General features: G+C 66.1%; 1 protein-coding gene across 6 annotated transcripts in view; it reads right to left on the bottom strand.

The window, feature by feature from the left end:
* Positions 1-321: 321 nt before the first annotated feature.
* Positions 322-22,759, bottom strand: part of AGAP1 (ArfGAP with GTPase domain, ankyrin repeat and PH domain 1) — a 275,018-nt gene continuing 252,580 nt past the window's right edge. For all 6 annotated transcript variants that reach the window (XM_055123421.1, XM_055123422.1, XM_055123420.1 and 3 more), the window contains 2 exons: positions 6,262-6,517; positions 322-4,620 (listed from right to left, as the gene is read on the bottom strand). In XM_055123421.1, the coding sequence (XP_054979396.1) occupies positions 4,417-4,620; positions 6,262-6,517 (460 nt within the window). In that variant the 3' untranslated portion in view covers positions 322-4,416. The remainder of the gene's footprint in view (positions 4,621-6,261; positions 6,518-22,759) is intronic.

The following is a 22,759-nucleotide window of genomic DNA, read 5'->3' as shown; positions in this document are numbered from 1 at the left end:
AACAGCTCCGGGCTCCCCACAGTGGCTGGAAACCGACCTTGTGGAAGCCTCTGGAACTCTGGGGCCAGCTCCTTCCTGGCAGGGAGAGCTCAGCCGGGGGGGTTTCCCGTGGGCGATGAGAGACCTCCCTCCTCCTCTCCTTGCCTCCTGGTGGGGCTGCAGTCCGGGTGGGCTTCCTGCCTCGTGTGTGGGGAGAATCCTCAACTCAGCTCCGTCCCTGCCCGCAGCCGTGCCCCGTCCAGGAGGACACCCCCACCAGTCGGGGCGACGTGGGGCGCCCCGGGGCCCCAAGCAGCCAAGAAGACGCGGGGAGACGCGGCATCCAGTTCACCTCTTTATTAGAAAGCCTCCCGCCTTCCCTGCCGAACACTGTACAGCGAACCCCAGGGCAGGAGTACAAACTGGCATAGCGAATCCAAACAAGGTCGTGGGGAGGAACAAGCCAAGTGAAATGTCTGTCACCGCTTTTAGTTACAGTACAAACAATATAAATAAAGCCTCGGTGAGTCACGGGGGACATAAACTTGCTGAACGAGGTAATAGAAAACAATCCCCCCAAATAAAATTAAATGTGCGCGCCGACGCGGGCCATGCCCCAGTGTCCTACACGGGTCTTTACCGACACACACGGAGGGTCCCCGTCCCCTGACACGCCGCCCCCGCCCGCCCGAAACACACCCCACATTCAAGGCCACGGATGGGCCTGCGGGACAGTGGCCTCGGGGTGCGGCTGGGTGGGGGTCCGCCGGGAGAAGCCGGCCTGTGCCAGACACGGGCTCCGGCGTGGGGGGGCTCAGGGCTCAGGTCGGAGCTGACCTGTGGTCCCGGTGGGCGGATGGAACTCGGCCTCTGGGAAGCTGATGCGGGTGCCCCGGTCACTTCGTGCCATGTCCCATGGACCCCCAGGAGGGAGCCTGGGCGGGGAGGCGGGTCCTGCTGGGGATAGAGGCATGACCTCCGGCCCGAAGAGCCAGCAGGACCGAGTGTGCCTGGTGGGTGGGGAATGCGGGTGCAGAGCGGAGAGGGGTGCTCTGGCCGGCTGCCCACTGGCGCCTTTGCCTGAGGTGGGTCACTGGGGGGTGGGGGAACCCCCTGCCCCGTGGAGCCCGACACTGCCACCTCCCATGAGTTCCTGGGTGGTATGGGGGCGACATCCTGCCCCCCAAGGGTCGTGAGTCTGCCAGGAAGCCCGGGGCACCGTGGGGGCTGGCCTCAAGCTGCCCCTGGGGGTCCCCCACCCCACCCGCCCCCTCACACCCAGACCCCCTCACCCGTGGCCACAGGGGCCTGGGGCGAGGGTCTCCCCTGGGCTTATGCCGAGCTGAAATATTCCATCATGGCTGAACCCAGTGCCCTTCTGGCAGGGACCCCTGGGCAGGCCCAGACCCCAAAGCTGTAAGCCAACCCCCGGGCTGGCGAGTGAGACCCTCGGGAGTGCTGCGGGGGGCGGGGCAGGGCGGGCTCAGCTGGCCCTGGGCCGCGGGTCCAAAATAATTCCGGAACCCGGGTGTTTGAGGGTCTATCTCCCCCCGCTCTGATTTCAACTGGCCCAAGGCTCATCTGTTCATAAAGCAGCCCCCACCTCGAGGGAGACCAAGGGGGCCTGGGGTCCCCCTTCCTCTGCGCCCTCCTGCTGAGCGGGGAGGGGTCCTGTGAGCACGTGCCTCCCCTGTCATCTCACGGGGTTGAGGCACCTGGAGAAGGTCCCACCCGGCAGCCAGACGGACGCCCCTCCGGGGACAGACACAGCCTGGGGGTTTCTGGCTCTGGGGCCGAGGGAGGGAAGCGGCGGGACAGCCCCAGGAGATCCCGACCAGCTTTTCCAAACGTCTCTGGGGCTGCTGGGAGCCACCAACCTCTCCTAGCACCAAGGCTTCCCTGGGTCAGGAGCTTCCAGAACATTCTAAACCCCAAGGAGGAAGGCTTGAGGGGATGGGTGTACCAGGCCCCTGGCAGCTGTCAGCGGGGATTGGGGCGGGGGGATGCTGCGGCACCCCCATCTCAAAAGGGAGAGGCAAGGGTGGGGCCTGCATGGGCACTGTGCAGAGCCGGGGTGGACGCGGGGCTGGTCTCGGGGACGGGGGGACTCCCGCACGGGGGGACAGCGGCTCTGTTGGGGAGCTCGTGCTCCCCGCAGGCAGGGCCCCGTGTCCCTCTCCAGCACCTCAGGGAGGGGGATGGCGGGTGTCATCCAGGCCCCGGCACAGTGCCCGGGGGCAGGTGTGGAGGGCCGTGTTCTGGCTCCGGCTCTGCACGTGTGTCCTTACGTGACTCACTCCCCACGTGTCCGGCCCCGGGCTCGCGCGAGGGCACCCTGATGTCAGACATGCCCCTCGCGGCCTGCAGCTCTGCACACAGCCCCAGGCCCCGCCCCTCTCGCGACCCCCACGCCAGGCTCTCGGGGGCTTCCCCAGGGAGGAAGGTCACGGGTCCCACGTTCAGCCCCGCTGGAGCAACCCCGCTCCGAGGGGCTTCACCCGTGAGTGGCCTTGGTTTTCACAGAAACGGGGAGACCCTCTTCCACCTCCTCCTGCCCGGACCCTGGGCTCGAGGCTCGGAGCAGTGGGATGAGGCTGCTTGGCGGGGGGAAGGAGGAAAGCCAGGCTCCGGGGTGAAGGTGAAGTGAAAAATAAGTCGCTTGGGAAAATAGTCTATTATACACACGTATAACAATATGTACACGCTCATATACACGGCCGGGCGCCGCCCAGGGCTGGGGAACTGCACAGCGATGGAACACAAATGCACCCCGGGCAGGGGCAGGGAGCTCGGACTCATGGGAGCCCCAGATCCGAGCACCCGCCGGGCGCGGGGGACACTGGCCAGCCCCGCCCTCTGGGGCGTCTCCTTGCTTGAGGAGAACAGGACGCCCGGCCCGCAGGATGTGGTGTGGCGGCTGCTCAGTCGGGCTGGCTCCCGGGACACAGGCCGGGCCACCGCGGGCCCTGCGCCCCAGCAGCACGTCCTGGTCTTTGCCAAGCCCGCCCCCCCCCCCCCCCCCGCCAGGGGCCGGGCCACTGCACACCCCCCTGCAGCCGGGCGCTGACGGCTGCGGGGCCCGACCCAGTCCCGCTCTCGATAATGAGAAACCACTCGCCTCTCCCCTCCCCTCCAGAACGCCCCGTGTCTATTTTTTTCCTCTTTCTCAATTTTAATAAGCAAATTGTGCCACCATCTTGCTCTGATATGTTCCTCTCCGAAGCTGTAGATCACATTAATGGAAGTGTTTACTGCTGGGAATATTTTCCATGTACAATGATCTGTAACCCTTTATCTCAACTAGTTGCACATTATTAGTTCACATCCAGTTCAATTTATAAATTAACAGAGGTGCCATTTGTCTGTACAAAAATCAATGCATATTTATGAACTTCTTTTATTCAAATAGATTTTCACACATTTTATCTAAAGACATAATACAGGAGCCTGTGTGATTTGGGCTGTGGGGGTCCCAGGGGGACAGAGACCCAGGGTGTCCTTGGACCCAAAGGAAATACCGTCTCTCTTGCGTTGGGGAGAAAGAGCCGTCGGGGCTCACTGGGCGTAGGGAACGTCCTCTGAGCGCGCCCCTTTGAAATTTCCCACGCACTCTTATTTATCGTTTCCTTTCTTTTTTTTTTTTTCCCTCCTCTCTTTGCACCAAGGAGACGGGCGTCAAATAACACTTGGGAGCTCATCTCCTCTCTTTGGACTGAAAAATTAAACAGATACTAAATTATGACAGTGAATTTAGAAAGGAGGGCTCCGAGGGCTCGCCAGAACATGTCTGGGATAATATGGTGCTTCTCCGAGCCGCGCAATCACATCCCGCGGCCAGCGGAGCGTGCGGCGTGACTAGCTCCTCGCCTAATACGCTTCCTTCCGTGATGACTAATCATGTTCTATTAAACAGCGGTAATGCGGGAAGAGCTCAGCCACGGAGTGTAATGAAGCCGCTACTCTCCGCGGACAGATTAGCTACAACTGATTTGACACACACCATCATAGGAGCTTCAGACCTGACAAACTCTGCTTGCTCCTGATTTATGCCGTCAGGCTCCTGGCGGGGAGACGAGACCCGGGCGGAACGCGAGGTGAGGTGAGAGCGCCCGTGTGCTTCGCCGCCGGTTCGGGGGGCCTCACCCCTTCCTCTGCTTGCTCCTCCCCCCTCCCCCTTCTCGTCCCCTTGTGCTGAGCTGTCTCGGGGCGCGTCGCTGCTGTCGCTGCCGCCGCCGCCGTGTGCTATCGACGACGACCCCGTGGGGGGGTCCCTGCGTGGCCCCCCAGGGTCTGGGGGTGTGGAGTCCGTCCTGCAGCCACCCGGCTGCTGCTCTCCGCGCCCCGCGAGGACCGGCGGCCTGGCCGTGGGTTCCCTGGGGAGGCGGGGGAGGAGCGCGGTGAGGGACGGGCGGGGGCGTGGCCGGGCGCCCGCCCGGGTCAGATGATGGTGGGGACCCTCGCGCTGCTGTTGTTGCGGTTGTTGTTCTTCCGGGAGAGGTTGGGGGTGGCCATGAGCACGAAGCGCTCGTCGGGGCAGCCGTACTGCAGCAGGACGTCCACGCACTCCTGGCTGCCCGCCTGCCGCGCGTAGGCCAGCGCCGTGTTCCCGTGCGCGTCGCGGGCCATGACGTCAACCCCGTACTGCGGAGACAGAGCACGTGGGTCAGCCGGGCCAGGCGGTCAGCCCGGCCCGTGGGCACCACACGAGGCCAGCAAGTGCCTGGGCCCGGGACAGCTCCTGGCCCCACAACCTGCTTTTCTCTTCATTTGTATTTCTGGCTCGGGGGCCACACCCAGTGCTCAGGGCTGACTCCCGGCTCTGTGCTCGGGGCTGACTCCCAGCTCTGTGCTCGGGGCTGACTCCTGGCTCTGTGCTTGGGGCTGACTCCTGGCTCTGTGCTCTGGGCTCACTCCTGGCTCTGTGCTCAGGGCTCCCTCCCAGCTCTGTGCTCGGGGCTCCCTCCTGGCTCACTGAGGATACCCTACAAGGTGCTGGGGTGAAACCTGGTCGCTGTGTGGGAGGCAAGCGTCCTACTGGCTGTCCTGTCTCTCAGGCCCGGCCCCTCCTTGGCTAACGGGGAGACTTCCTTGGTGCCACTGAGACGCACGCAGGGCCTCCGGGTGGCACTGCCCGTCCCACTTCTGTCCGTCCAACTGCAAACGAGGGCGGGAGGTGGTCCTAGTGCAGCAGGCCGTGGGTCTGTCTGCAGGTCTGTCAGACCACGGTGCTGCCCCCCAAACCCTGCACCCAAACCAGGGTGCCCCTCGGGCTCCTGTGGACAGCTGTGCTGGCCGGACGCCTCCGCTCCAACTCACACCGCGCGGTGCCCTGAGGTCAGCTCGCGCGTTACCGGCACCTTTCTGGATTTAGCTGGACACAGCCCTGGCCCCCAAGTGCCGCCAGGAGGCCCGCTGAGGCCTGGGTGCTGAGTCGGGCAGGGAGGGGGTGGGTGTTGAGTGGGGCTGGACGGGTCCCCCCTCCTGCCAGGGCTCAGGGGCTGGGGTCGGTGGGGCAAGGACACGGCGACATGGTCATGTTACATGACGGATGCTTCCTGCTCCGGAAAGCGGGGTGAATAATCCCCCCAACCTACAGACATAGGGGCCTCACCTGTGGGGACGTGGCCAAAAGAGGGCGTGCTCCCGAAAGGGGCGTGGTCAGAGGCGTGGCCACGGAAAGGTGCCCTGGCCGAGCTGGGGTGCAGTAGGGGGGCTGGCTATGCCTGGATCTGTGTCCCCCACAAGTCCCAGCCCCCTCTGGTTATTGTGCATCTTGGGGAGAGGAGCTTGGGGAAGGGCGGGAACGTTTCCGGGGGTGGGGGCAGGGGTCTGGGGAGGGGAAGCGTGGGGGTCTCGCCGGCGGGGCGGGGTCTCCGGGGGTGGGGGCAGGGGTCTAGAGGGGAAGCTGGGGGGGCAGCGGGGCGGGGTCTCCGGGGGTGGGACAGGGGTCTGGGAGGGGAAGGTGGGGGGGCGGCGGGGCAGGGTCTCCGGGGGTGGGGGCAGGGGTCTAGGAGGGGAAGCTGGGGGGGAAAGCGGGGCGGGGTCTCCGGGGGTGGGGCAGGGGTCTGGGAGGGGAAGCGTGGGTCTCGCGGGCGGGGCGGGGTCTCCGGGGTGGGGCAGGGGTCTGGGAGGGGAAGCTGGGGGTCTCGCAGGCGGGGCGGGGCCTCCGGGGGTGGGGGCAGGGGTCTGGGAGGGGAAGCTGGGGGGTCTCGCGGCGGAGCGGGGTCTCCGGGTGGGGCAGGGGTCTGGGCGGGGAAGCAGGGGTCTCGCGCGGGCACCTACCCAGATGAGCAGCTGCGCCAGGACCACGTTGCCCTTCCTGCAGGCCAGGTGCAGCGCCGTGCGCCCGTCCGCCTCCCCGCACGTCTCGTTGACCTCCTCGCGGGAGCCGTGCGCCAGCAGCAGGATGACGGTGCGCAGGTCCTCGTCGGCCGTGGCCCGCAGCAGGTGCTGGCCCAGGCTCAGCTCCGAGCAGGGCAGCGGCGCCAGGAACAGCTTCTGCTCGTACTTGGCCCGGATCCAGCGCTCCTTCTCCTCCCTGCAAGGGCCCGGGCAGGCGGTCAGCGGGGCGCGGGGCCCCCAGCCAGCGGGCTGGCCGCGGGGGAGCCGCCACCATGCAGACCCCCGGGCCTCCGAATCAGAACCGAGCCCCGGCCCGGAGGGCGGCAGAAAGGGCGGCGCCGTGTACATGGCTGACCGGGTTCGATCCCCGGCGCTACACGGGGTCCCTCCCGGTCGCCAGGAGTGGTTTCTGCGCACGGAGCCGGGCGGAAGCCTGGAGCACTGCTGGGTGTGCCCCCGAAATAAACAGGACCCGGGGTGGGTCACGGCTCCCCGAGTCCTTCAGAGTGAGACGGGTGGTCTCCTTTGACTTTCCAGGGGTGAGGGTCCCCCGGGGTGCCAGGCAGTGCTGGGTGCCACCTGGGTCACTGCGCGTGGTGCCAGGGAGGGAGCTGGGGGCCCCCGTGCCCGCGCCCCTCCGAGCTCGGCCTTGCAGACTCCCTTCCCCGAGAGGCGCTGGCCCGGCCCCGTCCACCACGGGCCGGGTCAGGCGCTGGTGGTGCATGCAGTGTCAGCCTGTTAGGGCGGAAGCTGGGGCTGGGCGGGACCCGGCCCCCGTGAGGGGCGCGTGGCCCCGCTCCCTCCCCGCCCTGGGAGCAGGCGGGCTGTGGGGCTCCCCACCCGCAGGGGCCACAGGCTGCCTGGGGTCTCCACACACCCCCGGTTGGGGAATCTCTGCTGAGACCCACGAAGCAAAGGCTGAAGCCGGCTCCTCACTGTGTCACTCCAGGGAGATGCTGCCAACAGGCAGGGGTGGCGTGGGGCGGGACCCAGGGCAGCCAGTGTCCAGAGCTCGGGACGCGCCTCCCCCCCCCCCCACACAGGGCAGCCGCTGTGACAGCTGGGGAGCTGGGGCGGGGGAGGGGAGACCCCAGGCAGCCGCAGGTGTGTTTGCTCAGGCGGGCCCAGGGCGCCCTCCCCCCACTCAGGAGGTGCCCCTGAGGTCCCGCTCTGAGCTCACAGCTGCCTGGGTCTGTAGCGCCGTGGGGAGTGCGTGTGCATGCACTTGCGAGTGTGGTGTGCATATACGTATGCAGCACAGGTGTGGGCTGTGCACCTGGCATGTGTGTAGTGTGAGGGGGTGTGGTGCACGAATGGTGTGCGGGTTACAGTGCGTGTAGATGGCACGTGTGATGTGGTGTGTGTGTACGGTGTGCGTGCACGGTGTGTAGATGGTGTGTTACGGTGTGTGTGTGGTGAATATACACACGGTGTGTGGTGTGTGTTGTGCTGAGTGTGTGAGGGGCTAGAAAATGCTGGAACAGGTGAGGGCGGACGGGAGGGGCTGGCGGGCTGCAGGTGCCATTTGAGGGGGGAGCCACGGGGACCCCGATGCTCAAGCCCGGCACAGTCAGCGCCAGGTCCCGGGGCCTGCTGAGAAAGGAAGCTCCTGGCTGCTGGGGCAGAGAAAAGGCCGGGCCACCCTCCCCTGTTGACACTGCCAGATCCGGCCCTAATCTGCTTTTAAATACTTAGGCAAACAGATTCTTCCAGGGGTAAATCGGGATTAGTTTTGCTTCGCTTCCTGGTACATGCGAGTGACCCCGGTGTGACCCGCGACCCTTTTCATGCCGAGAGTTCCAGGACAAACACGGGCTCCAGGGGGACCCGAGGGCGCCATCCACACGCCCGCCCCACCCCGCAGGGCAGGAAGGATCCAGAAACAGGGATCCAGCGGGAAGCAGGAGGGGCACAGGGCTCGGGCCCACCGTGTTCCGTCGGGGGCTGCCAGCCCCACCCAGCTCACCCGGGCCCCGGAACCCGCAGCATCTACGTCACGGATGGGCGTCAAATCCAGGCTGACCGGGCTCCGGACAGACACACAGACACAAGCCAGACCTGGGCTCCTGCAGGGTGATCCCCGAGCACAGAGCCAGGAGTCAGCACTGAGCACTCAGGTTTTTTTTTTTTTCCTGGTTGTTGGGTCACAGCCAGCGATGCTCAGGGCTGACTCCTGGCTCTGCACTCAAGAATTACTCCTGGCGGTGCTCGGGGACCCTATGGGATGCTGGGAATTGAACCCGGGTCGGCCGCGTGCAAGGCAGACGCCCTCCCCGCTGTGCTGTTGCTCCAGCCCGATGCAGTCAGGTTTTGCAGAGGCTGTGGGAGCACTGTCTGTGCTCCAGTCCCAGTCTGGGCCCCTGAGCACTGCCGGGGCCACTTCTGAACAGCCCCTGAGCACCACTGTGTGTGGCCCCCAAACACAGAAAACCCAAAACTGAAAAAAAAAAAAACGGAAAAAAAAAAAAACCAACCCAAACAACTCTCCCCCCCAAGTAAAAACCCCAGTGGCCCCCGACCAAACCTGGGTCTCTAACTCATGAGGAAGCAGCCCAGCTCTGAGGAACTGAAGCGCAGCCCGGAAGGCTGACCTCGGGGCAGCCAGGGGACAGGCCGGGGGACCCTTCAACAAAGCTTCAGAACCTCCAGCCACCTCGGCTCTGGGACAAACACGGGACAGAGCACAGTGCTCATGGCGCTCGCCTTGCAATCACCCCCACGGTCCCCTTGCCACTGCCCGGAGGGGTCCCCGAGCACAGAGCCAGGAGTCAGCCCTGAGCACCGCCAGGTGTGACCCACAAAACAATAAATAAAATGAAATAAAAAGAGAGGGGAAATGAAACAGCCCCAGGGCTTGAACAGAGGAGCCCCGAGAGAGAGGCTGGGGGCCCCGAGGGCCCACCCTCAGGACTGCCTGTCCACCAGGGGCCCAGATCTGCTCAGTGCCGCCTTCCATCAGCCGAGCAACCAGGACTTTGCACTGCACTGTATATTAAAAAAAATTTTTTTTGTAGGGGGTGCTGGAGAGATAGTACAGTGGGTGGGGCCTTGCATGCGGCCAACCCGGGTTCGATCCCTGGCATCCCCTATGGTCCCCAGAGCACTGCCAGGAGTAATTCCTGAGTGCAGAGCCAGGAGTAGCCCCTGAGCATCACTGGGTGTGACCCAAAAAGAAAAAAAAATTTTTTTGGGGGGTGAAGAAGGGGCCAATCCCAGCAGTGCTGCGGGCCGGGTGGCGCCGGGGTTCTGGCGTCAGAGCCTGGCTCCGCCCTGCGGGCATCCCCCGGCCCTGGCGTGAGGCCGACCCCAGTTCGATCCCTGGCACCACCCATGGTGCCCCAAGCCCTGAGCACAGTCGAGTGTGGCCCCAAAGATCCAAACGCAGGGCCGGAGCGAGACTCCAGCGGGAGGGTGGGAGGGCGCTGGCCCTGCACACGCCAACCCAGGTTCACACCCGGCACCCCACAGGGTCCCACGATCACCCCCGAACCTCACGGCCCGTGACGGGGCTGCGCCAGGTAGACCCGGGGGAGCCCAGCTCTGCCTCTGCAGAGACCGCAGGGCGATGCCGTGGGGGTCAGAGGTCGTGGGTTCCCAGAGCCAGGAGGGTGCTCTCGACCCCGCCTCTAGATGCTGGGCCCACCCGGTGCCCCTGAGGGTTCCAGGCCTCCTGCTAAGCCCCCCGTCCTTCACACCACACACTCTGGCTTTGTGCGCAGAGCTGGCACCCGCCCCGCCCTCGGCCTTGGTGCCCACCTCCCTCCCCAGACGGGCGTGCTCCCTGGGTGGGCTGCAGCGTGCGCCCTGGACGCCCGGCGGCCGAGCCCACTGAGGCCGGTTCAAGAGCAGCGCTGCGGGCAGTCCGTCACCTCCCCGTCCTGTCCCCCGGGGCCGCCGCTCTCGGCCTCCCTTAGCTAATGAGCTAAAAAATGAGTTATTGGCGCGGCCGGCCGTCAGCAGGGAGGAGGGGCCCGGGCCCTCATCTGAGCCGGTGCTGACACACCTTTAAATAAATCAGCCTCACGGGAGCGGGAGGATACGAGGGCACATGCGGCCGGCTGGCGAGGGGGGAAACGTCCCCGACCCCAAGGCAAAGACCCGGACCCAGGAGAGGCCACTGCGGGGCTGTCCTGCCTCGCCCGGGGCTGCGCAGGGCACCGCCCCGCCCCCGCCAGTGACGCAGGATTCGGGGTTCTGAGGCTCGGCTGCCGTTGACCTTGAGGGGGTCAGACCCGCATTCTGCCCGGGACAGTGCCCAGCACCCGCCTCATCGGGGTGCCTGCCAGGGGAGCGGTTGGTGCTGGGGGTGGCGCGGCCCTGGGTGCAGAGGGCAGCTGGGTGGCTCGGGGGAAACCCTCAAGGCCGTGGGGGAGGGAGACGGGTCACTTGGGGTCAGAGGGCAGGGGCAGGGTCCTGGCTGGGCCAGGTGCCCACGGGGAAAGGGGTGCAGACGGGTGGGGGTGTCCCGGTGGGATCTGGGGGGGTAGCAGATCCCACCGGGACACTGGGGGGTAGCAGAGCCGGGTGCCCACGGGAGGGGGTGTCAGGGACTCTGGGGGCAGGCGGGCAGCAGGGGCTGCTGAGGCGACCAAGGTTACGTCAAGGTCGTGGGGGGGGGAGCACCTGAACTTCTGAGTCCACGGCAGACAGCCGTGGTGGCCACTTCCCACAGCCCGCAGTGCAGACGCCGGGCCCCGGCGCGGCAGGAGCTGACAGCGCTGCTCGAGGGGCCTCAGGGACCCCGGCAGGGGCCTCTCATGGCGGGGCTGAGAACCACGGTCGAGAGGCTCCTTCCCACGGCACAGGCGAGCCGGGACCCAGACCCCCTGCAGGCCCAGGACACGCGACACCCAACAGAACCCCGAAGACCCAAAACACCTGGCCCAGAACACGCCCGCCACGGACCCAGAACCCCAGACTGCAGCCCCGTGGCCTGGGACCACCCGGGACAGGGACCATTCCATCCCCACAGGCGACAGCGGCCAGACGCGCATCCACGCTTCCTTCGACCCTAAAGGACGTGTGAGTGTGTGTGTGAGTGTGTGTGAGAGTGTATGAGTGTGTGTATGTGAGTGTGTGTGAGTATGTGAGTGTATGTGAGTGTGTGTGAGAGTGTGTGCGTGTGTGTGTGTGTGTGTGTGAGAGGGGGGGGGTGGGGACGACTGGCTGGGCAGGGGCCCTGGGCTGTCCAGGTGGGGCCCTGGGCTGTCCAAGGGGAGCCCTGGGCGCTGCTTGGGGTCGGGGTAGCAGAGGGCAGGGGGGTTTCACAGACCCCCGGGGCCGCCCCTTCCAGCGTTTCCGGCGCGGCCGTGGGGCTCCCTGCAGCAGAGGCGGCCACTGGGCCTGAGTCCAGAAAGCTTCAAGCCAAGAACCCGGGCCTCTGCTGGGCTCAGCTGGGCCAGTGGCTGCCCCCCACTCTGGCCGCAGACTTTGGGATGGTGCAAGGAGGGGGCCCTCGAGGGTGTTTGCCGTCCAGCCCCCCCATGACGCTGGGCCTTGGTGCTGAGCCCCCCACCTGGGGCCCGAGCCCGGGGCCCCTCCTTTGGGGTGAAGCCCCGCCCCTCCCGGGCAGAGGGTTTCCGAGCCAGAAGCAGGTCGAGTTGGCGGGGGGCTGGGCGATGCGGGCGCAGAGGGCAGCCAGGGCTGGCTAGCAGCAAGGAATGTCAGTGTCCTCTGTCCGGTGGGCCAGGAGGGGCGGGCGCGGGGGAGGGCCACTTCCTCCCCCCCCCACGGTGGCATGCCTTCTCTCGCTGCCTCGTTGCTAGGCCGCGGGCTCGGGCCGGCCCACAACAGCCGATGGATATTTATTCCTTAATTACCGAAAGCTTTTAAGGACCCGGCCACTGTAAATCCCGCGCGCGCGCCCAGGGCAGGAGGCAACAGACGAGGATTTATCGGCGCAGGGCAAAGACCAAATAAATATCCCGCCTGACTCGGATCGATACTCTGAGTGTTTTTCGCCAACCTGCAGGCTGTTTTACGAGCTCGGAGGCACGCGACAGGATCGTTATTAATTAAATAAAGCCGGCCCGAGTGGGCTTATTAGTTCTGCGGGCCCCAGCCGAGGGTGCCCGTGGCACGGGGGCTCGCGTGGCTCCGTGGGCAAGGCTGGCCCAGGCAGGTCCTTGCGGGGGAGAGGAGGGGGCGCGCCTGCATTCCGGCGTCCACCTGTGTGCCGCCCGGACACAGATTCAGAGTCTGCAGACGCCTGGGCCCCAGGGTCCTGCCACCATCCCTGTCCGAAGCAAGAGCGGAAAAGGCACCAAGAGCCACAGCCACAGCAGCAGCCACAACCACACAGCAGCCACACAGCCACAGCAGCAGCCACAACCACACAGCAGCCACACAGCCACAGCAGCAGCCACACAGCCATGGCAGTGGCTGTGGACACGGCCGCCACGCACAGCGCCCCACTGGGCATCGAGGGGACCAGAGGCCAGGCCTGGACATGGCGGGCCGACGGATGGAAGACTCAGCTCAAACCCAGCCCCGCGGGTTCCCCCACGGCCGGCTATCCCGCGGGCAGGGACGCGTGGCCTACAACAGCTCCGTGTCTCCCCGCAACGGCTGCTGACCCTGGGGCCTCCCCGCACTGTCCCGACTCGCCACTCCTGGCAGAGAGGCTGGTGGGGCCCCCAGAGTCTCCTGCACCCCCAAAGCCCAGGCCTGGGTACCCCCCACCGATTCCCCGGGCTCCGTTCCTGGGAACTCTCACCAGGGTGGAGGTGTGGGCAGAGGGGCTCGGGTCAGGCCGGGCGGAGGGGGTGGGGGCTGGAGCAGGGGTGGGTGCAGGCTGGGAACTGGCAAGGAGAGTTTGCAGGTGCCAGAAAGTTGCTTTAGGAAAGAGACGCCAGGGCCGGGGGGACAGCACAGCAGGAGGACGCCTGCCTTGCAAGCGGCCAACCCGGGTTCAATCCGCAGCCCGACTCAGGGTCCCCTGGAACCCCCCTGGACTGATCACTGAGCACAGAACCAGGAGATGAGCACCGCCAAGTATGACCCGGAACCAGAACCAACCTCCGCGCCAAAATCCAAACCAAAACCTACAGCCGGGTCCTGGGGGGACAAAGCCACAGATGGGCAAGTGCCGAGGGTGCCCCCTCCAGGCGTGGGTGCGGGAGGCACGGCCCTGGGTGTGGGCGTGTGTGGGTGCAGGAGGCACGGCCCTGGGTGTGGGCGTGGGCGCGGGAGGCATGGCCCTGGGCGTGTGTGGGTGCATTTCTTCCCCTTTCCCGCCTTTCCGTGGTCGCTGCTGTGGCTCTGCTTGCATACGGCCCTGGCTGTGTCGTGTGCACACGGGGCCCCGCGCAGGCGTGTGGTTCGCATGCTGATGCCAGCACTCCCCCGGGGGGCTCACCCTGACATTCGCAGCACAGCATCGTGCTGCTGCCAGCCGGGCTCGCACCCTGGCCTCGGGGCGGCCCTGCGGGTGGCACCTGGTCTCCAGACAGTGCTCACACCCAGGTAGCACTGGGGGGTCCCGCTGGCCAGACGGGGCCTCCCGCCACGAGACACTGTATTTCCTTTGCGGTTTGGTGGGCGTGTCGGGCGGGTGGGAACTAAAGCGTCTCGCCCCCCTGGCGACAGTAAGCCGACGACGAGGACGAAGAAAACGTGGAGAGGGAAAACGCCCGGATACGGGCAGAGCAGCCCAGTGCCTCGGAATGATCTTCCCAGAACACATGGAGAGGCGCTCGCGGTGCTCCGTGTGGCGGCCACTTTCCTGGGCGAGAGGACAGCCTGGCCCACGCCCACACGACGCCTCCCAGGAGCCGGCACCCGCTGCCTTTCCTGTGGGTGCCAGGCCACACCTGGCGGTGCTCAGGGCTGACTCCCAGCTCTGTGCTCGTGGCTGACTCCCAGCTCTGTGCTCGGGGTGACTCCTGGCTCTGTGCTCGGGGTGACTCCTGGCTCTGTGCTCGGGGTCCCTTTGCCATGTCAGATCAGGGGTGAAACAGGGTCGGCCATGTCTATGTGAGTCAAGTGCCTTAAGGCCTCCAATCCCAGAACTATTGGGTGTCGCCCCCCACCACAGCCTCCTCTACTCCCAGAGCTGATGGAGGCTGACGGAGAAAGTTCCTGAAATACAATGGGGCTTGGGGCACCACGTGGGATGTTGGGGATTGACCCAGGGTCAGCTGTGAGCCGGGCGTGCGCCCTCCCTGCCTGTCTCCCTGACCCCAGAATTCATCTGCTTGGGTAGGGGCCTCCAGGAAGAGCTGAGGGCCTGGGTGGGCGCAGGCTGTCCGGGAACATGGCTGCAGGCGTGGCGGGCGTCAGTGACGGGGCAGGACGAGCCCTTCGGCCACCCGCCAGGAGACCCAGGCTCCTGCCGCTCTGTTCGCGCTGAGGGAGGCGGGGACCTCTGACCGGGCCAGAGTCAATGAGGGTCTCACAAGGGCGGTCTTGGGCACGTCCAGATGTGGGGGTCCAGCCAGAGCCCGCTGCCCATGTCCTGCTGGCTCTGCAGTGCCCCGGGCTGGGGGCACAGAGGAGACGAGGGGCTGCAGGTACGGGGTGGCCGGTGGGTGGCGGGGTCAGGCATGGGAGGGTGTCACTGCTGCTGGCTGGCAGGCCAGAGCGGGGGGGGGGGGGGGGGATGCTGCAGGCTGTCAGCGGCCCTGGGGCTACCGGCCTGTCCCTGACACGGCTGCAGCCATCTGTCTGTGTCTCTACACATCCATGTGTGCCTGTGTTCGTGTGTGCCTCTGTGCGTGTTCAAGTGTCTGTGTCTCTCCCTATGTTCTCATGTGTGTTCAAGTGTGTGTATGTGTTTATGGGTCTGTGTGCTCATGTGTGTCTGAGTGTTCATGTGTCTGTGTTGATCCCATTTTCAGGGGCCTGCTTTATGTATCACTTAAATGTTGACGTCTGTTTGGCTTTGGGGCTACGCCTGGCAGTGCTCAGGGCGCTCTCGCTGGAGCTTGCGGTGCGGGTCGGGCTGGGGGCGGCCATGTGCAGGCGAGTGCCTCACCCCTCCACTACTTCTCCCGCCTCCTGGAGATGTCTGGGGGGAGGACAGTGTGTGTGTACATGTGTGTGTGCGCACACACTGTGGGGACCACACTCACGGCTGCCGTGCTCCGTGTAGCCCACCCACGAGAGCCACACCCCCGAGTCCGGCCCTCCTGGCCTGGCAGCAGTGCAGAGTTGCCCAAGGCTGGGGCTGTGCTTCCCGCCTGGCGCTGTGCCCGTGTGACCCTGCCTTGCGTGGGACGGTCCCGCCGACCGGCGGCCGAGCGCCTGTCGTGTGAGAGCCCGAGGAGAGACCCCGGCCTTTCTAAGCGCCACCTGCTGAAGACCAAATCGGGGCGGGAAAGGGCGGCGAGTCCGGTCTCCCTGCCGGGCCCGGGGCCAGCGTCAGGAGGGGCCGGGTTCAGGTCTGGGCGGGAGGGAGTGGACGGTGGGTGTGGACATGCCTGCGTGAGTGTGCCTGTCCGTGTCTGTCCACACTCGCAGTGCCCGTGCGTGGATCCAGGCGTGTCGTGGCACCCCAGGGTCAGGGCTGTCTCGGGCGGGCTGCAGAGGGGCGGCAGGGAACCTGCCCTAGCACTGTGTGGCCCCGGGGCCAGTTCCTGGCTGGAGCCATAGCACAGCGGGGAGGGTGCTGGCCTTGCACGCTGCAGACCCGGGTTCAATCCCCGGCACCCCATGTGGTCCCCTGAGTCCTGCCAGGAGTGACCCGAGTGCAGAGTCAGGAATCAGGCCTGAGCACCGGCAGTTGTGGGCGACCCGGCACCCCCGGCAATAAAACCAAAGCAACCGCCACGGCAGCGCCGCCGTCACCTGGTGGCTCCCGGGTGGCCCCTTCCCGGAGCTCCAGAAAAGCTCCAGTCCCGGGACCTTGGGGACTCAGGGTCCCGCTGTGGGGACGCCTCCCTGCCCTCCACACCTCAGCCCTCCCTTCCCGCCTCTCCCGGCACATCTGGAAATTATTTCCCAGATAAAATGCCCCTAATCTGTTACCAATTAGAAGAAACACGTGAGTGTTATTTGCTCACTTGCGGCTCTGAGCGCGGCTGTCTCAAAGGACCCGGGAGGAGTCGCGGCGTAATCGTCGCCCCGGGACGGCCGGGCCTCTGCGCCCGGGGCCTGGGTTCCACGTGGGAGCTTCAAAGCCAGGCACCGGGGCTGCCGCCGGGTGAGGTTTCGGCGCGGCCCTCGCGCCCGAGCAGCTGGGCAGGGACGGTGGGGGGCGCGGGGCTCGGCCTGATTTATCGCTCAGGCGCCGGCCGCTCCCCTCCCCCGCCCCGCCGGCCTGGTAATGGGGACCTGAGCGACTGACTCCTGGAAATTGGTAATTTCTTGGTGGTTAGCAGGGGGAGCCGCGCCAGTGAGAGGCGAGGCGCGCTAATAAATTTATAGGGCGTTATGTGCCAATTAGCCCCCGCCAGCCATTCCCAAGGCCGAGACGCCGGCCTACCACTCCGCAGACACGGGCTTTACTCGGTTCCCGAGGGCCGAGGTGCTGACTGAGCAGGAAGCCGGCCCTGTGCCCCCCGGAGCCCCCCACCCGCCTCTCGGGAGACGCCCCTGGCGCAGGGCAGAAGGGGCCCGGGGCTCCCGTTCACACCGGCCTGGCCTCCGCCTGCCAGAGACGCTGTCGGGTGGGGAGAGGCCACAGAGCTGTGAGCTGCCCCTCACAACCCCCCGGGAGGCAGGGCCCAGCCCTGTGTGCAGCGGGGAGCGGGCAGAGAAAACCCACCCAAGGGAGGCCTGGAGCCGGGACCCTCCCTCCCCCTCCCCCTCCCGCAGGGCGCCCGCCACCACGCCCCGGCCTCACCCCCACGCGCGTCCCTGCCTGGACCCCACCAGCCCCCTCCGTGTTTCATGCGACCGTCAGCGCCAGGAGTGTCCGCCCGAGATACGCACCCAGGCCTTGAGGGGCGAGACAATGGGACGGGCGGCAGGGGTGGGTGGGGATGGGGCTGGGAGACCCCGCGGGCAGGCTCGGGGTGGCCAGCAGGCAGCCCGTGTCCTCTGTGCATCTGCTGTGGACACAGCCGGGTTCGGTGGCGACACAGGCCATGCCAGGGTCACACGGTCTGCAGGGTGAGTCCCACCATGTGCCGCCCGGCCATGTCCCCCCCATGCCCCGAGAGCCCGCGACGCTGCTGTGCCCGACCTCTGACCCCCGACCCCCATCTCGGCAGAGCTCTGCGCCCACACGGCTGCCCCGGGCACGGCCCTGCGACGCCGTCCCTCCTGCAGTCCTGGGCCCCCGAGGGGACACGTGGGGGCAGGACACGAGCGACAGGCCTGGGGCGGGCAGCCCCGGGGGTCGGGACAGAGCCGGGGGTCGGGACAGAGCTGCGCCACCCCCTGAAGGCTCATCCCGCCCTCCACGGCCCTCCTGCCCGTCCCTGCCTCCCTCTCCCAGCACGGGTGCGGGTCTCGTCCTGCCCAGTGTCCACGCCTACTACGTCTCGGGACCCAGGGACAGTCTGTGCCCGTGGGCAGTGGAGGGTCCCGGCAGTGCCCTGTAAAGGACACGGCAGCCGCCCCCCCCCACAGCCCCGGGTGCGAGGGGCCAGCTCAGCCCGCCCACGCCCATGGGCCCGAGAGCGGACCGTCCAGTCTCCCTGCGTGCTTGGGCATCTCCTCCGTCCCCTCGGCAGGTGGAGGGTCCCCCGCCCAGAGGGGGTACCCACAGCCCTGCTCCGAGCCGGCCCGCGGCTGTGCCCCACCCAAGGGGAACCCGGACCCTCCCCGGGCACCTGGGTCCACAGATGCGCGATGCTGGGGTCCCCCCCCACGCTGGGGTCTTGCTGGCCAAACATCAAACAGGGCGGGGGGCACAGGACCGGGGTCAGGGGCCCGGCTGGGAGATGGGTGGAGGGTGGGGCGGGCCGTGCCCTTGGTGCTCCTGAAGATGACCTGGGGTGTCTCTTCTTGGTCAGGGAGGTGGGGGGCCCACACGGCGTTGGCGATGGAGACCGGCCCCCGTGGCTGCCCCCCCTCCCGCCCGGTCCCCCGGGCAGCGCCAGTTCCTGCCCCCTGACGTTCCCGTAATGAGAAGCGCTGTCAATCACGGCGGCACCGGCCCGGACCACTTTCACTTCCTGAAACAATTTATTGGATTCCCAGAAGCAGACGCTCCTTCCCTTTCAGCCTGTGCTTTCGGGGGCTATTCAGGGGGGCGCTCCCTCCCGGCCCCGCTGGGAGCCTTTGTTTCCGGCATTTACTCATGAAAACAGTTTCCTGGGCTTACCTACCTCCCCAGTCCGGCCCCCAGTGTTTGCTGAAACCTCTCCCCGCTGCTGGGGGCTACACAAAACCCACCAGCTGTTTCCAGCGCTGACCGCTGGCCAGGGCCGGGAGTGGGGGCAATATTTGCAGAGTTCGGGAGCGGGGCTGGGGGAGGGGCGGGTGCGGACTCACGGAGAAATTAAAATTCTTGCAGAGAATACAGAGTGGGTGAAGGGTCCTGCTCTGGGGCGAGGCCCGTCCGCGCCCAGCACCCCGAGACGCGTGGTGGTGGGGGGTCTGCCGCAGGCCACGGCTCCGCGGCGGGGGGGGGGGGGGGGGAGCGTGCGTGGAGGGAGGAAGTTTCTGGAATCACACAGGGACTAGCTGAAAAGGCCCAGCAGTGGGGCCGGGGCGATGCGACCGCAGGTAACGCAGCCACCGTGCACACGGCTGGCCGGGCCCGGCCCCGGCCCCCTTTGGTCCCCCACGTCCCACCGGACTCGAGCCCTGAGCACAGGGCGGGAGTAACCCTGGGCACTTCGGGTGTGGCCCAGACACCAAAAGCAAGAACAGCCCCCCTCCCCCTCCCTCTCTCCCCCTCTCGGCCTCTGCCCCATGCCCGTTTCTCTTCCCCTCTCTATCTCTACGGTCTATGTCTCTCCCCCGTCTCTGTCTCTCCCCTATCTCTGTCTCCCCCGTCTTTGTATCTCCCCATCTCTGTCTCTCTCCCTGTCTCTATCTGTATCCATCTCTGTCTCTCTCTCCCCATCTCTGTCTCTCTGTCTCCCCCGTCTTTGTATCTCCCCATCTCTGTCTCTCTCTCCCTGTCTCTATCTCTGTCTCTGTCTCCCCCATCTTTGTATCTTCCCATCTCTCTCTCCCTGTCTCTATCTCTACCCCTGTTTCTCTCCCTGTCTCTATCTCTATCCCTGTCTCTCCCCCTATCCGTCTCTGTCTCTCTCCCCATCTCTGTCTCTCCCCATCTCTGTCTCTCTCCCCATCTCTGTCTCTCCCCATCTCTGTCTCTCTCCCCATCTGTCTCTCTCCCCATCTCTGTCTCCCTCATCTGTGTATCTCCCCATCTCTGTCTCTCTGTCTCTATCCGTCTCTGTCTCTCCCCATCTTTCCTCTCATCTGTCTCTCTCTCCCCATCTCTGTCTCTCTCCCTGTCTCTATCTCTATCCGTCTCTGTCTCTCCCCGTCTCTGTCTCTCTCCCCATCTCTGTCTCTCTCTCTCCCCATCTCTGTATCTCCCCATCTGTCTCTCTCCCTGTCTCTATCGGTCTCTGCTCTCCCCATCTCTGTCGCTCTCCCTGTCTCTGTCTCCCCCGTCTTTGTATGTCCCCATCTCTGTATCTCCCCGTCTGTCTCTATCTCTATTTCCCCCGTCTCTGTCTCTCCCCCTGCAGAGCGCACCGGGGCAGCGTCTGTCCAGTTCCCAGGCCTCTCTGCCGAGCGGAGGCCCCGGGGTGCGGCTGTGGGAGCTGCGTCTCGCCTGGAAGTTCACGTCCAGAACAGATGGGGGGGGGGGGCGCGCTCCAGTCACCGAGATCCGATCGGGGATATTACGCAGCCATGTAAGAAATAATATCTATTAGGCTAATTTCACCACTGAATACTTTGCAGATGAATTAGAATTTAGAATCCAATTATTTCCAACATTCCGACTGTCAGCCGGCTTCTGAGCGAGAGAGGGATGGAGGGCGGGGGGCCGCGGGGCCCACGCCCGCCCCTGGGCTGCGGGCAGAGCAGAGGGCCAAGGGGCAGCAGGGACCCCCGTCAGCACACGGCCACCGTCCAGGGCTCTGCTCCCGCACGGCTGCAGCCGCCTGTGCTCACGGGGGGCCGAGGAAGAGGCCAGTGGGGGACGGGGCTGGGCAAGACGCTGCCCCTGACCCACCCCCCCACGGCCTGGGGGCGGCCTGCCGGGCACGGCACCCCTGCCCTGCGCCCGCCCCTCTCATGTCCAGCGGGCCCAGTGACCAGCTCTCTCATGTCCAGCGGGCCCAGTGACCGGCTCTCTCATGCTCCCGCGCTCGAGCAGAAAAGCAGCTAAAGATGGGCCGAGAGCAGCGTCCCGGCTCTGCCCCTGCCCCCAGCCTGGGGGGGCCGCAGGGGCCGCGGCTCGGATACTCCGGGAGGGGGGGCGGGGCAGGGCCGCGCCAGGGAAAGGCCCAGGGGAGCAATTGTCCCGGAGTCCGTCTGGGCGCAGGCCCCTCCCCTCCCGAGGACCTGCTGTTTACTGCCCGCTGGCGCTTTACGACGGGGGCTTCCTGCCCAGCCCGCGCACAATGCGCCCTGATTGCCCCTCTAATGACCCGGGACCCGGGTGTGTGCAGGCGGGCACCTCTGGGGCGGGGGCGGCTGAGGGCGGGGGAGGGGCGGGGGGGGGTCTCGTTCCGGGCCGCTGGGTCACACTGCGCCTGAGAGCCCCCAGCCCCTCACCCTTCAGAGACAAAGCCCCCGAACGCGGGGACACGCGCTCTTCCTGTGCTCAGGGCTCACTCCTGGTTGGGCTTCGGGGGCCCTGTGGGGTGCCGGGGGGCCAGCCCGGGCTGGCCGTGCGCCAACAAGCACCCTCACCCGCTGGGCATCCCTCTGGGCTGCGGGGAGCCCGGAGTGAAGCCAGGAGCTTCCCCGCCAGGAGGGGGCGCTCCTCTCTCTGGAGAGGGGCCCCGCTCCCTCCCTCACACAGCACGGGGCGCCACCGATGGCCTCTAGGCATCAACTTTGAGGGGTGCGGGCCCAAGGAAAACCCCTCAATCCTCCCTCCCCTGCACCCGTGCCCACCCTCGGGGTGCAGGGGGCCAGGGGCACTCCCGAGCTGGCTCGGCCGCCCCACGCTGAAGGTTCCGGCGAGTGCCTGCAGCCTCAGCTGTGGGGTCTGCCGGGCTGGTGCGAGGGGCCGGGCGCCTGGACCGTCCCTGGGAGATCAGATGGGTGATGGCCGGGCAGCGGGGCTGGCGTCGGAGCCACGTTCTAATTAATGACCCTGCTGGTCGCAGCTGGAACCGCAGAGCTGGGGGTGATTAATTAAATTAGCTGGCAGAGGAAATTACAGTGGGAAAGCCAAAGTTTGATTGCTCCATAATTAACCGCAGTGCAAATAATACCAGCATCTATAACTTCCAGCGCGGGGACCAGAAGCCAATGGAATCTGGCACTGATTGAAGCTGTAAATATCCCGTGGTGAAAAATGATAGGTTTGTTCTAGAGGGAAAACTTGCAGAAATGGACAAGGCAGCGAGCGGGCGCGGGCGGGAAGGGGGCGGCCCCTTCCTCAGAGCCGCGGCCCCGCAGTCAAACGCTCCCCGCGACCCCTTTTGGACGGGCGAGTGGCCGCGTGCCGGCTCTGCCAAGTTTCCCGGGCACTGGGTGTGCCCGCGCCCACGTCGGGCGTCTCCCTCCTGCTCTCAGTACGGTCGCCAGCTTTCATCTCCCCCGGAGCAGGGGCCTGTCCCACTTAGACCATCAAATGCACGCCTTCCGGTGGCTTCTCTGGATAATGACATTTTCTCCTTCCTGACGATCCCATGCTCCAAATGCGGCTTCATTAGTGACGGGATTCAACTGGAAAGGGAACAGGGCCATGCAGGTGACTGCCTGGGGACGCTGGGCCACACTGCCCGCGGCAGCGCCGGCCCTTGGCTCTGATGGCCCCGTTTTTCTGGGGGTGGGCTCAAGGTGTGGCGCCCACCTGAGCCCAGTCCCCAAGGCCGGAGGGATGAGGACCGCAGCCCGACGGAGGCAGCCCGTGTGCCCCCGCTGACGCTGAGCCCGGGTGCTGCCTGCGGCTGGCACTTGGCCGAGGCCCATGAGCACATCGTGGGGCAATAGCAGGTCGCCGTGGAGCCATGCCAGGAAGGGGCGGGGCAAAGTGCTGCCCGCCCCGGGAGGCCCCGGGCCGAGTGGGCGAAGACTCGCCCCCTGCTCTGTGCAGGCTGGGGGCTTCTCTCTGGGGTCCCCACAATTAGGAGCAAACGCATGGATGGCCATGTGGGGCCGGAGCAACAGCAGAGCGGGAAGGGGGTCTGCCTAGCACGCGGCTGACTCGGGTTCAACCCCCGGCATCCCTGATGGCCCCGTGAGCACCGCCAGGAGTCACTGCTGAGCGCAGAGCCAGGAGAAACCCCTGAGCATCACCGGACGTGACCTAAAAGGCCAAAAAAACCCCCTAAACAAGCCAAAACCCAAAACACAACCCCCCACAAACAGAATGGGCATTTAGAACCAGAGGCTTGTGGCGGGG

The sequence above is a fragment of the Sorex araneus genome, chromosome X (assembly GCF_027595985.1).
Source record: "Sorex araneus isolate mSorAra2 chromosome X, mSorAra2.pri, whole genome shotgun sequence".
NCBI lineage: Eukaryota > Metazoa > Chordata > Mammalia > Eulipotyphla > Soricidae > Sorex > Sorex araneus.
This window is presented reverse-complemented; position numbering and strand designations above follow the sequence as displayed.